The sequence below is a fragment of the Colletotrichum fioriniae genome (assembly GCF_027942845.1).
Source record: "Colletotrichum fioriniae strain IMI 355084 chromosome Unknown scaffold_13, whole genome shotgun sequence".
Lineage (NCBI taxonomy): Eukaryota > Fungi > Ascomycota > Sordariomycetes > Glomerellales > Glomerellaceae > Colletotrichum > Colletotrichum fioriniae.
In genome coordinates, this window is record NW_027076849.1 from 1,201,692 (window position 1) to 1,214,698 (window position 13,007).

The 13,007-nt window shown below is 55.1% G+C and overlaps 1 protein-coding gene across 1 annotated transcript; it reads right to left on the minus strand.

The window, feature by feature from the left end:
* Positions 1–574: 574 nt before the first annotated feature.
* On the minus strand, positions 575–2,473 carry N0V96_010067 (uncharacterized protein; the record flags this gene model as incomplete). Its single annotated transcript, XM_053197442.2, has 1 exon — positions 575–2,473. The coding sequence occupies one exon, from the start codon at positions 2,471–2,473 to the stop codon at positions 575–577; it is 1,899 nt and encodes a 632-aa protein (XP_053045146.1).
* Between the last annotated feature and the right edge of the window lie 10,534 nt (positions 2,474–13,007).

The following is a 13,007-nucleotide window of genomic DNA, read 5'->3' on the forward strand; positions in this document are numbered from 1 at the left end:
GCGAAGACGGGGCCGGCTGCCTGGAGCTGAAACGGGGCTCAGCCTGGCCATGTGGAAGGGGCGAGACGGTAAGGCTTCGTTGTTCGTGAACGCCTCATCACAAGGCACCTGACAAAACTCGAGAAGCTTCCTTCATCCCCACCCGATCGCCACTTTGGCCAGACCCCGTCATCCCAGGCAACCACCACCGCCCAGCACGTCTCGCTCCATAAATGCCAATCAATAGCCGTCTCAAGCGGCCTCAGTCCCTCAAATGCCCCCAGCGCCATTTCGGGCTCATCATCGCAGCCCTCCCAGATTGATATCAAATAAAACAGATCGGTACTCGTTACTGTATGGTTTTCGTCTTTCATATCTTCCCCTTCATACCAGCACGAACCAAAAGAAAGAAAAAACTGGAAATGAAAACATGAAAGCTAACAAAAATAGAAAACGAAAATCAGCCGCGCGTATCAGGACGTGAGGAGGATGAACATCGACGCGTTCCAGCAGAGCGAAGTATCTCTCATCGCAAAGACGGCGGCATGACCTTTATGAGATCGAGACGTTGTTGAGCTGCGCCATACTTTCGCCGCTAAGCGTAGGAGGCTGCGTACTCATCGCGGTAACGATGCGGGATGTTAGAGTACTGAACGTCATCATATCTCGCCGTCTTCACCTTGGAAAAATACGGGTTGGAACTCTGATAGCTTGCCTCCCGAGACGGCATGGGAGGGCGGACACTGTAGTAGTCGGTGTGCTTGGACTTCCTCGGAGGAGAGTCGTCGCGATAGGCGGAGGCGTAGGCAGCCTCAGCAGCGACTGGGACTGCTCTTCCAGCGTTGACGGTGTATCGAGTTCGTTGGCCAGTCTCGTATGGCATCGCCTCGGGAGAGTGCGTTCTGTGTCGATGACTCCTCTGTTGATGACGTTGGTCTTCCTCCGAATCATCAGAGTCCTCGCTCAAAATCTGCTGTGGCTGCAGCCTTGAACGGCCACGGCCCCGAACGTCGGCAGACTCAGCAGGCACGTGAGAAAATGTTTGAGCTCTGACGGGACCAGGAGGAGGACGGTTATACCCATCGTTGAAGGTAGCCGCTCTGCCCAAGTGCTTAGGCGGCGAGGTGGACGCAGGCGAAGATGTCGCGGAAGCGAACTGAGCCATGTGGCGAGTGCTTGGAGAGGCATCGACAACATTGGGTGATGGCGGGACCGGTGCCTCCTTCGTAGGAGATGATTTCTTATGACTCGACTTGTCCCGTGTCTTGGTCTCAGAGGAGCGTCTCGACTTTGATCTGCGACTGGTATCCTCCTCGACAGTAGGAATGGGAGGAGGAGCGAAAGGAATCGCAGCGGGCGGCGTCGGAACCGCGGCAGGCACATGGCGAGGCTCGTACGAGGTCTGGGCACGGCTCAGACCCGGGTGGACTGCCTTGCGTGACTGATCCATGTATGACGCTGCGTACAGCATGGTGTCGGCGTATTTGGAAACTTTGGCATCAGCCTGAATAGTAGGCACCGGCGGCACCGGCGGCTCTTCACGGAGAGGGGCGCCTCCAGGCGGGATCGAGCGAGACCGCTTGTCCTTCTCCTTCTCCTTGGTGCTACTTGATTTCTTCTTCTCAGACTTGGCGAAATAGTTGGACTCATCGTCTTCGATGTAGGCAGGCTTGTGTCTACGCGATTTCTCTTCGGCCTCGCGTTTACGGTCCTTTTCTCTCTCCTTCTCGGCCTTCTCTTGACGCTTGCGTTCTTGACGACGCTCTTCCTTGTCAGCCGCGGCCTTTTCGGCGGCCCTCTTGAGCTGCTTTTCGTAAGCCTTCCGGTCTTGGCGTTCTCGCTCCTTTTCGCGTTCTCTTTCGCGCTCCCTCTCGCGCTCCCTTTCTTTGCGGTCTGCGGCACGGGCGAGGTCCTCGCGTTCTCTGTCCCTCTCTTCCTTACGTCTGCGTTCACGTTCCCGCTCTCGATCTCTTTCGTCATCTTGGCGGGACGGTTTCTCGTAACTTTTCTCGTAACTCGCAGCCCGGCGGGCTCTGGGCTCTTCGAAAATGGAATTTGATCTGCTGTGAATTTCTTCGTCCCAAGATCGAGAATTGTACCCGGTAGAGTACATGGGCTTGCCGCCGGGGGAGGCACGGTATGTCGTCTTGTAGGTATCCGGTCGGGGCTCGGCGGTGCGGACCTCGTAGGATCTGGCGGCAGGCGCTCTGGGAGCCGAGGTGTTGGCGGACATACCCTTGGCCATCTCCTTGCGAAGCTCGGCCAATTTGACATTGTCATCGTATTTGCCTCGCTCGTTTTCGTCGCTCAGGATCTCGTAGGCCTGTTGGACCTTTTGGAACTCATCTTGCTTTTGGGCCTTGAGCGTCGGGTCCTGGACCTTGTCGGGGTGGCATTTGAGGACGAGCTTTCGGTGGGCACTTCGAATTTCTGCGAGTTGTGCATCTTTGGAAACGCCCAAGATCTTGTACGGATCGGGTGGCAAAGCGGACATGATGGAGATATCTGATGGCGGTGTGACGTTGGTTTGGGGGCTCGTGAATCCAGTTCGACGGTGGTCAGAGAGCGACTGATGATCAAATCAAGGCTGTGGTGATGGTCAAAAGACTGCAAGGCGTTGCTTGCGGTCTGGTTCCTGTCGGTCTCTGTGCGGACGACGAGGCTATTGTTGCATTGAGGCGGTGGTGATTATGTACTCGAGGCTGTGTGGATTACCCGTTGCAATTGCAGCAGGCTGTTGGGAGTTGTTGTCAAGTTTTCGGGACCGCGGTACCCGGCGCGAAGCTTGAATCCAGAGCGGAAAGGGGGTTCCTCAAACGGAATGTTGAGGGAGCAGAAAGGTCAAGGAAGTACCGTAGTAAGTAGAAGTAGTAGTAAGGTAGTATGTAGGCTGAAGTGAAGTCGCGACAAGTGATGTACTGTGAGGGAAGAGGCAAAAAGGAGGATCAGGTAAGGCGGAACGGAAGGTTGGGTATCGCTAAGTTGAGGTGATGATGTTATGGTTCAGAGTTGTGAATCGAGTAAGAGAGAGTGTGAGAGGCAAATAGAGGAGAGCAGAGGTAAGAGATGCAGATGCGGATATGGATGGCAAAAGAGGGCGAGAGAGAAGCAGCCGGATGCGTAGGGCGAGGGCGAGGGCCAGAGTCGGACGGGTGGTCGATCGTGGGTCGTGGCTCCTATCTCTGGGCTTTCCCCTCGAGGTGCAGCAGCGCAACCAGTGTCCAGTACGCAAGTGGAGTTGTTTTCGTGGGTTGATGTTCGCAAGTTGCGTTGGACGGGCAGCTCAAGCGAAAGACGAGATGGAGAAGGGGGGGGAAGGCGTGCCAAATAGGTAACGGGAGGATCTCCAGAGGCCCAGGAGGAAACGGAGGCGGATATGGGGACCAGACTCGAGTGACTTTTGACAGCGGTAGACTTCCCAGGCACTGGGATGCTTGCTAGGAGCCGAGACGAGCGATGACTGGAAGAGCGGAGAGACTTTTGGACGCTGAATGACTGAGGATTAGAAAGGCAAAGAGGGAAAAAAGTGACTTTGGGCGCACCATGCGACTTGCGAAGAGAGGGTCCTCAGATGCGTGGGTGGATGGCAACGATGGATGATGGATGGCAGATGGATGGTTGGATTGTGGGTTGTGGATTGACACGGGTGGACGATTGATGAATGGACAGCCGATGGTCCATAGCAAAGATAGGTACGGAGTAAGGTACTTGGGTACATAGGTACGTAAGGTACCTACCTAAGGTACATCAGGGCGTTTCCGTCCTGTCAGTCGAGAGCGAGCCGGTGCGAGCGTGGGACGTGGAAGGCGCGGTGGGTTAAAGTGGGTACAGGTCCGTGGACGGTGGGTCGCAGAGCCTGGGGTCGACGATACGTCCCTCGGTACAAGACGCATGTACCTTCCTCATGTTATTCTCGCTGGAAGATACGGATTGAGGGTCAGATGATACGTACAGGTTTAAGTGCTTTACCTCACCTTACAGATATCCGTGATTCAGTACGGGCAGCTTGAGGTGATCCGGAAGAGGATGAGTACCTAGGTACCTACTCACATACTGTGAGTGAGTCTGTGACGAAATCGGGTGCCCAAACGGTCCAACACCCAAGACAAATGCCCCCATTGCTTGTCATTTTTTTGGTTCTGATTCTGAGGTGGCCAGACCGGGCGAGAGCTGCGAAGATGGAGTCTGGTGTGCTCTGTGTTTCCCGTCCGGCTCGTGTACCTTGACTGCGGTATTCTCGGCGAGTCGGGACCTGGAAAAGGCCATCCAGTGGTACGTATTCGTACTATTCTACTGTAGTAGAGACGAGGATGGCGGACTGAGGACGTGACTTGACAGCACGAGGGGCTGGCCAAGTATTGGAGACCGAGTATTCGCAGGTGCACTTGACTGACGATGAGGTCACGGGCTTTTGGGCGAAAAGGAGGGGGAGAGGCCACCATGACTGGTCAAGACGGCGGTCGATGGCTGGGTCTGGGCCATTGCTGGTTGGACGAAAAGGCCAGCATCTGTAGCGGAACGTCCACCAGTCAAAACGGCTGACAGCCACTAGCGCAAACCGAAGTGCGGATCAGCCTCAGTTTTGTGGCACTCCGTTTCAATCCAGCGAAACGGAGTCTCAGGGAACCTCCCTCTCTGTCATTCTGGCTTTCTTGCTGCTGTTCAGATGCTGCGTGAGAATCTGAACCGACGGTACATGCCTCCCAACCACCACACCCAAATTCCCTTCTGGCTCTGCCGTCACCATCTGATTTGACCAGTCATCTCCCAGTCAGATGGAGGCTTGACTGTGTTAAGGCTATCATTCAACCAGTGTGCCAGTCTTCCCTCTTCAAGAGGTGTGGTTAATCAGTTATAAGCAGACTGCCAGGGCTGTTGCACACAGACGGTAGCCTATCAACAGCTGCAACTACAATTCCACACAAGACGGCAACTGATACGCTTCTCGCATGCGGTACAGCACAAACGGGGGCGAACGGATGGTGCTTGTAGCCAGGTGAGACGGTTCTGGCCTTGGCTGATGATGCTGTCTCTGACTGGAAAGGGATCCCACGTCTTATTCTCCCCCTAGAAGAGGAGGGGGGACTGGGCTTCTGGAGGGGCTGGAGTGGGTGTGATGTGCGGCGTGCCCAGCGGGTAAGGCTTGTTGTGGATGGATGACCACGGTGACTCTACTGCTTGCTCGTCCATCGGTGCCACCACTCTGTCTCTGGTACTCGCTCCGTACCGCATTTGTCGTCGTCGAACCTCAGACATCGTGCTGGTCTTTTGATTTTTCGCCTTTCCACGGACCGCAGCTTGAGTCTGTTCTGTTCAACCGCCTATTCTTAACCCCAGACGGACAAGCGCACAGAGACCTAAAGTCCGAGGTCTGCCAGTCGGGGCACCGTCGTACCCGGCTTGTCATCGGTCTCGTCCTTCTTTGCGTAACCCGCCGCTGAAGTCCGTCCCGCTCCCTGTCTGGAGACTGGTACCGACCGGTGTCCTGTCTGTGTCCTTCTCTCTGCTTCCACGACGGCGGACAGGCCCTGTTTCCCTCTCTGTCCGACCCGCGTCGTCCGTCGCCCAAACGGGCAGAGTACAGCAGCTTGCGGTGGCTTGCTGCAGCTGTGGTAGGCGGCCGCGGGGGCGGATTGGATAGTAAATGACTGAACCCCCCGGCGGAGCTGAGCCATGATACGCAACGCCTGACGTATGCGGAACCCCTGAGACCTGCCCGTATCGGTGGCTTATGGGCCGTCTCGGTTTCTCTCGTGCCTTTTACTGAATAGAGGTCTCGCGTTGTCGGGGAGACTTGTTTAGCTGGCAGGCATGGTGGCATGGTACTGTATGGGCATGGAGCCGCAAGAGGTCGGCCACGAACCGAACCCTTCAGGTGATGAGCGACAGGGACGGCACATGGGCTCCCGCCTTAAAGTCGATCGCTCATGGCGGCCCTGGATACGGTGAAGGAGAGTACCGATGGTGGGGTGGTTGGGGAAGGAAAATCGAACCCAAACGATGGAAGCAACAATGCACTTCGCCTTGCTCTTTGCGGTGTAGGAGATACAGCTTCAGCCCGCCAAGTGCTGTACTGCGTCAGGATATCTTCCGAGATCCAAGGGAGCCATCGCGCAACTTTGACGAAGATGCCGACGACAACTTCCATGCTGCGCCTCGGCTGGAGGAACCAGAGTATGGGGCAAATATGACGATGGATGAGTCAACCTGAATCATTCTAGCCTTCAGCGCCTCTCGGAGGAGACGGGGAGTTTCTTGTCGACGGAAGGGTAAAACGAAATCTCTGTTTCCTCGAGGGGCAAAAATACAGGAGCGCGGGTTTCGCGTACTTCGTCTTTTGTTCGCTGGATCCATGAGAGCCGAGTGTAATGCTGTGGTTGTAACCGCGAGAAGCTGGGAATGCAGTTGGATGGGAATTGATGAATTAGGGATGGCATGGTACCGTAAACGCTTGTTCGCCTTGTCGATTGGGCAGCGGCAACACCAGCACCCAGGAGCACCTGCCTGGTACCAGCATCAGGCCAGGGAGGAAGCATCAAGGCACCGCAATTGCACTGCAAAGTGCAAGCAACAGTGGAGGAAGGAAGGCGAGAAGGATGTGGCAGTGGACAATTGGAAGTAGGCGGTGGCACGTACGTAAAGTCGTGGGTACTTTGCCTCGTGAGGGGTTGAGGGGCGATGTCCACGTACTATGGACAAGAGTACTTCGGACTTTGGTCAACCAAGTACCTTACCTCGCTCCGCCGTTTGTCGCGCACCGTTCGTCTGCTCCTCCCTTTAGTGGTTGAGTGGCAACAGCGCGGCCTGTGAACACAAAGTGGCACCTGGCACCCGTTCAGCCTCCAACGCTGCAGCTGGCCGCCCTTTGAAACGTTCGTCCGTTTTCAAGCAGGAACCTTGGGCGTGCTTGGTTGGAGAGGACGCCAAAACGTCCCGTTTCCCGAGGATAGCGCACCATGAATGACAAACTCAATCAACAACTTAGGGGATGCCCGTTGGTGCTTAACAAAACGGCTCTTTAGGTACACGCTAAGCAATCATCTGTCCGAGTCTAAAGAGACCTTGCTGATAGTGTAATCCATCGTTCTGCGAACTGGAGGCTGTGTTTCCTCTGGTCTGCTCGGCGAACGCGAACCTGAACCTCCAAACCGGAGGCTTTCGGAAAGACAGTTGTGTTGCATCAAATCATTGTCTGACCATCCGGGGGGTTTTCTGAATCTTCTATTTTCTTCCGGGTCATGCTACAGTACGGATACATCAATTGGAAGCTGATAGAGCCACCCGAGCCATATTTGGCAACATGGAAAACACGATTTCAAACGCATCTGTCAGACGTTGCTGAGGTAATGCCCAGGCCCAGTTGCCCAGCAGGGCCTTGGAAGCGAGCTCTTCTACCTACTTTTGCTTGACTCCATCAGCACCGCCCATTCGGCTTGATGACACGCACTGCGGGCGATTGTCCGGGGCCATCTGGCGGTGAACAAACACCTCGTTTGACCACCGTTTGCGATAAAAGCGGGTCTTTCGGGCACTGGTGCCCCGTCCTCCGGTGCCGTGTCTTCCTCCGTCAACTCACGATGGACCTAACTCTCACTCCTTCCAAACTTATGGAAGTTCCCCTCTTACCAGCAAGAAGGTACAACCGCAGAAGTACGTACATCGCTCGCTTACCTAATGGAGGCAGGTACGTTCGGGAGATGCCCAGGGCCTACGAGGACCTTCCCAGCAGCGAACACAACAAGCGCAGCAAAAGTTGAGCTGTCACCGTCTGACCAGAAGCGCACCGTCTCCACGCTAGCCCAACCACCCCTCCCTCCTCCTCCAACTCTCTCCCAACCCAAACCGTTTCCCCATCGATTTTTGGATCATGGCACTCGATCAATTCGATGCCCAACCTCTCATCCGTCATCAGTCTACGGATACAAGCAGCCCATGGAACGAAAGGGAAGAAAAACCAAGGAATGAAGCCCAACGGCGATACAACGATGATGGCGACCAAGTAGTACAGATGACCAACTACCCAAACGTATTTCGTGGCCTGGTCTGGTCTTGCCATGATATCAGACCTACCCGGCCACAGCCAAAGAAACGTCGCCAGCAAAGTCATGGGTGCGCCGTACCCCGGGTCGATATGCCATACGAGGCTAGCCAACTTTTGCCCGTGCCCATCAGCTATTATTCGAGCTTTCCGCCGGGAACGCGCAAAGACTCTGGCAGGCCACTGGCCACACTGGCCGCAGGCCGCAGGCCCCAGAGCAGACGGCGCCACATGGCCGTGATCATCTTGCGAACCCCCAAGGGGACTAGGTAATCAACGACAACCATTCCACCGTGCCCGCTTCGTCTTCTAGCTGCAGAGCCTAGAAAGTGGCAGACGAGACGGGACGACAGCAGACTTGTTCTCAGCCATCACGTCTCCGGCTTCCATCGACTTGGAGCAACGTCATCCTCAAGAACAGCAAGATCGCAACTAGCCTGAACATCGTCAGCCATACCTAGCCCTACGAGGGATCTTTCAGGTCTGGGGAGACTTACACACCCTTTCACAACTGGTGTCGGCTCTGTCTCAAACACTTGCCTCGGAAAGCCCTTTCACAGGCCTTTGGCCGACATTGTTCCAACGTGCTTCGTTTGCAGGTGCATCCACAGCTGTTTATTACGCATTATTACCTCTGCCCTGCATCTTTCGGCAACGATGGCAGTTCATAATCTGACGACTTACTCGCAGTATTCGCATAGTATTCGTCAATGGCCAATGGAGGCCGCCAGGGTTTCGACATTGGCCTGTGGAGTCGTTAAAGTCGCTGGATACTTTGCCCGCTACCAAGGCCGGCATATCTGCAATGTCTCCGAATTCGCCCTCTAGCTCGTCGTGTCATCCAATGTCTACGACTGAGCCAGAGACCGGCGGCCTTTCAGGGTCGCAGTCGACCAGTAACGGCGACCACCGCAAAGTGTGTGCATGACTCCATCCACAGTTCCCAGTCGGGCTCTCTGCATCAACCATCACACAATATCACAAACCATTCGACTTTCAGACCATCCGACTCTCAGGACATGTGTCTTAGCATGCCATCTTCCATCCTCCGCGTTGTTGCATCCCACGTCTTCTCACTCGTGATGAGATCGCCGTCACTACGCGAGGTCGCGTGTCTGTGACCACCAGGAAGGTCGGAAGCAGGTACGAACTCTGAGCATCACAGCTCCCAATCTAGAGACAGAGGCGCCCCCTTCTGGATACTTTGTGGTTGAGGGTCAGAACGGCGACCGACATGTGCAAAAACTCGACTCGCAATTTTTTTTTTTCGTCCCCTTCCACGTGAAATACACCTTGGACTTGCACTTCTACTACATGAGGAGGGGGTCCGGATCCGCTTGTTATTGGTCCAAGAGACCCAGAAAGAAGAACAATTAGACCGTCTCCCGCGAAGAAATCAGACGAAAATTGGAACGCCTTCTCGGCCAGTCAGACAGAGGCTTCATCTGCAGCTAGACAAGTCACGACGAGTAGGAACCCATGGGCGGAAGATTTTCCAGGAGCAGATGCCGCATTGAGGGAGATACGGTGCCCGAATCATGCTGGCCGAGATATCCTGGCCAAGGGCATGAATGTCAACGGACAATGACCTCGAACCGCTCTTTGGCGTTGATATTCGGGGATTATTACAGTGATATCCCAGGCACGAGGGGTAACGAGTGGCTTCTTACCCCTCAGCACCATCACCAAGCTTGACACTTGCTGTTTATCACTGGTTCTTGGCAGTCAGTCGGTGGTGAAGGGGTTTCACGTTTTAGCGGTCAGCACCGTCTGGGCCAATAGTTCGAGAGGAACCGAATCGTCCCGTCTCGTCTTGTCTCGTGCGCGAGCGGGCCTAGGTCCGTCTTCTCCACTGCGGATGATCAGCTGGCTGGTGCCGCACTGGTGTGGATATCCGACCAAGTTTAACAGCTTCTGTTAAGGCATTTCCTTGTGAGGCTTCGGCATGGCAATCCGTTTCTGGAGCACTTGGTCTCTATCTCCAGCAAGGCAGCACCAAAAGCTGCCTTCAGCCTTTGGTCGATCACGACGCTTTCATCCCTCCTTGTTATGGGTTGTAGCTCGATCGGATTGGTGCGGGGCAGCGATCGGCCGTCAGAGATGCAGCAGCCTGCTCGCTCTTCGGGTCAACCTGAGCAGTCGCTGCCAGTCAGACAGACTGTCGCTGAGTGAGTGAGGTGAGACTGAGAAGTGAGCGGCCAACGGCCTTGAGCTACGGAAGATTCCGATACGTGTCTGCGCTGGGTGGCCATTTTCTGAGCAGAAGAGCATCCCGTCCGCTTCGCCATTGCCGAAACTCTTCAGGGAATGGCCTCCAACACTCCCGTGAAAATCTTCAGGAGAAAACCGCTCAAGTTGCGCCACGACAGCCGGGAGTTCCCAGCAAACGTTCTGCCAATACTGTGTACCAGTGACACCTTACTCCAGGGACCCGGCCGATAGCCTATCAACGATAAGATTCGCGAAGTGACTGCCGGGTCAGTTGGAGGGAGGGAATTTTCCCGTCTCTGACCACAAAGCGGATACCGCGCCAACAGATTCCCATTAACGTCTCCAATGACAGCCGCCGGTTACCACCCTCAACTTGGGAAGGGCATGGGATGCCATCCCATCTCTAGGAGAAAAATCCAGGAACTTGTCTGCGGTCGACCACTTTGTCAGTCATCCTGTGGATAAGGTCGATGCATCTTGCAATGCCCAGTTGGCGATCTTTCCAAGGAAACGGTGTTGAGGAAAGAGGCATTTTCGTCGGGAATAGGGCAAAGCTCCTGCATGGACTGAAGCCGGTCTATCGCTAGCTTGCTAGTCTGCGGTTCTCACAGAGCCTGGGCTGTGCTCGAGGTCTATTTTTGCTGGGACATCGCTGCCTTTTGTGGCGGTGAGGTGCTTTCTCGACAACCTTGGCCTGAACAGCTCTCCGATTCCTTACTACAGCTTCCATCCTTGCGATGAGCTGTTCAATTGAGGAAATCTTTGGGCAGCTTTGAGGTCCGAAAGCCTGTCTTTGATGAAAGAGTTTCACAGACGCGTCCAGACCTCATCAATTCAAAATCTCGATGGCAACACCATGATGCCTCCAGGTGACCCTCACGAAGAAACGTAACAGAGTCGAGGGGGGGGTTTGAGGGTCTCATGCGCGGGCAACCCCCACCAAGCGAATCGAACCCCGCGATTTCGATCCCATCACATCACATCATCCCACCTGCGCACAGCCGCCGCATCTGATACTGGGCTTACATTCTCCCGCCCGTAACCCCCCTTCTCTTTCGGTTTCCTCGTCTCCCCCCTCCCTTTCAGAGTGCGTGAGCGCCTCTTGTCTGGGAAAGGTCTCCACCGCTGCGTTTATTGGGCGTTCGACAAGCGCCGAGCTGCACGTCCTCACTCCCTCTCTGGTTCTGCATGTCCATCCCTCCACGCGAGCCCGTCTCCCCGGTCTGAGAGACCGGAACGTCTACCTTATTTCCTTCTTGTTGCCTTATAGCCTGCTTCTACATATGCGTCTCCTCTCCAATGGTTCTCGGGATGGATGATGGACATGTTGCTTCGCGAAGCAGAATTGACCATAGACTGAATAGAAGAACATGACCCCTCCCTTTCCCTTCCGAGCGCGGCGGTTGGCAAGGCTTCCAGCCAACCGGCTGCTCACCGCGAGCTGTATGGCTGACAGTACAGAGAAAGCATATCCGAGGGGTGGTCCTTTTTTACGTAGCATCCGTACAAGTGTACGCTGATCTTCGCCTGGGGGTTGTTACTGGGCCCTGGGCTTTATCCTATCCCCACGACTCAAAGGTTTTCCTTTCCAAAGGGGAGTCCTGCATTAGAGAGAGATAAACGGTATGCGTGACTGGAGAATCCGGCATGTTGTACTGATGAACTTGGGGCCATTGGTCGGCGGCACGGGATGGACATGCGGTATCGGGCATCCGGAGCCGGATAGATGGCCAGACGGGGCGGCCCATCAAAGGCCTTGCTTCCATCTGCTCCCACCATTTGGCTTCACGTTGTGACGGTGGTCTATGGTACTCAAGGGCCGTCTATGGCATTGTCAACCATCTCGTGGTCGCTGGTAGGAATTGGTAATGGTGCAGGCCTGTGTGGTAACACAGCGGCCATCTTGAGGAGGGCCGCGTTCGCGACCTCTCTGCCGCCGAGCCTGATCTGATAAACAAGAACCCCCGTTGTGACGTGTAAGCACACGATGTAGCCCGCAGGGCGGAATGGGAGGGCGGACGGGAAGGAGGGGAGAAGGCACGAAGGTACGAAAGCACAAGGCGAAGCCGCGAAGGGTGGTTTCTCCCGCACCGCAGAGTACAGAATCGAGATGCAGGCCTGGGGCGCGAGCGGCCAGGCCAGAAGGTCAGGCCAGGCCGCTTTCCCCTTCCTCTTCTGCCGTCTTGTTGTTGCCCTGAACTGTCCCAAAGCCTATTTGGTCTCCACTGTTTGTCTTTGATGTTAGGCATCCAGACATGATTATTGAATATCTGGGCCAATGGGAGAGTCAAATTGGGGGATTGGACTCTGGAGTGCATCGATTGGTCGGCGGAAAGAGGATTGCGTCGGGATTGGATGATGGTTGCGTGTGGTGGGCGAGGCGCGTTGGATTAGGGAAGGAAGCTGAGGGAAACATTTTGCATGTTTAAGACTGGTTCTCTGGTTTTGGGATTTCATTTTAGGAAACGTAAAACCTGGGACTGTCGTTGAGCGTGTCAGGGCTGAGAATGCTGAGAGTGAGAGGTGAGGAAGGGTCAGGACTTGTGTGTTTGGGGCCGAGCCCGGCTTGTCTTGCTTGCCTGGTCTTCTCGGTGGCGAGGCTAGGACCGTCTTACATCAGCTTTGGAAGGGGTATTCTGCAGGTAGGTTTTTGAGGGTTGTGCCGTGGGGGAAAGGGTAGAGACGGGCAGATGGATAGATGGATGTGGTTTTCTTACATCAGCGACGAGGGGCTGTCTACCCTATTATTGTTTTGCAGGTGAGAACCGTGGAGTATCGT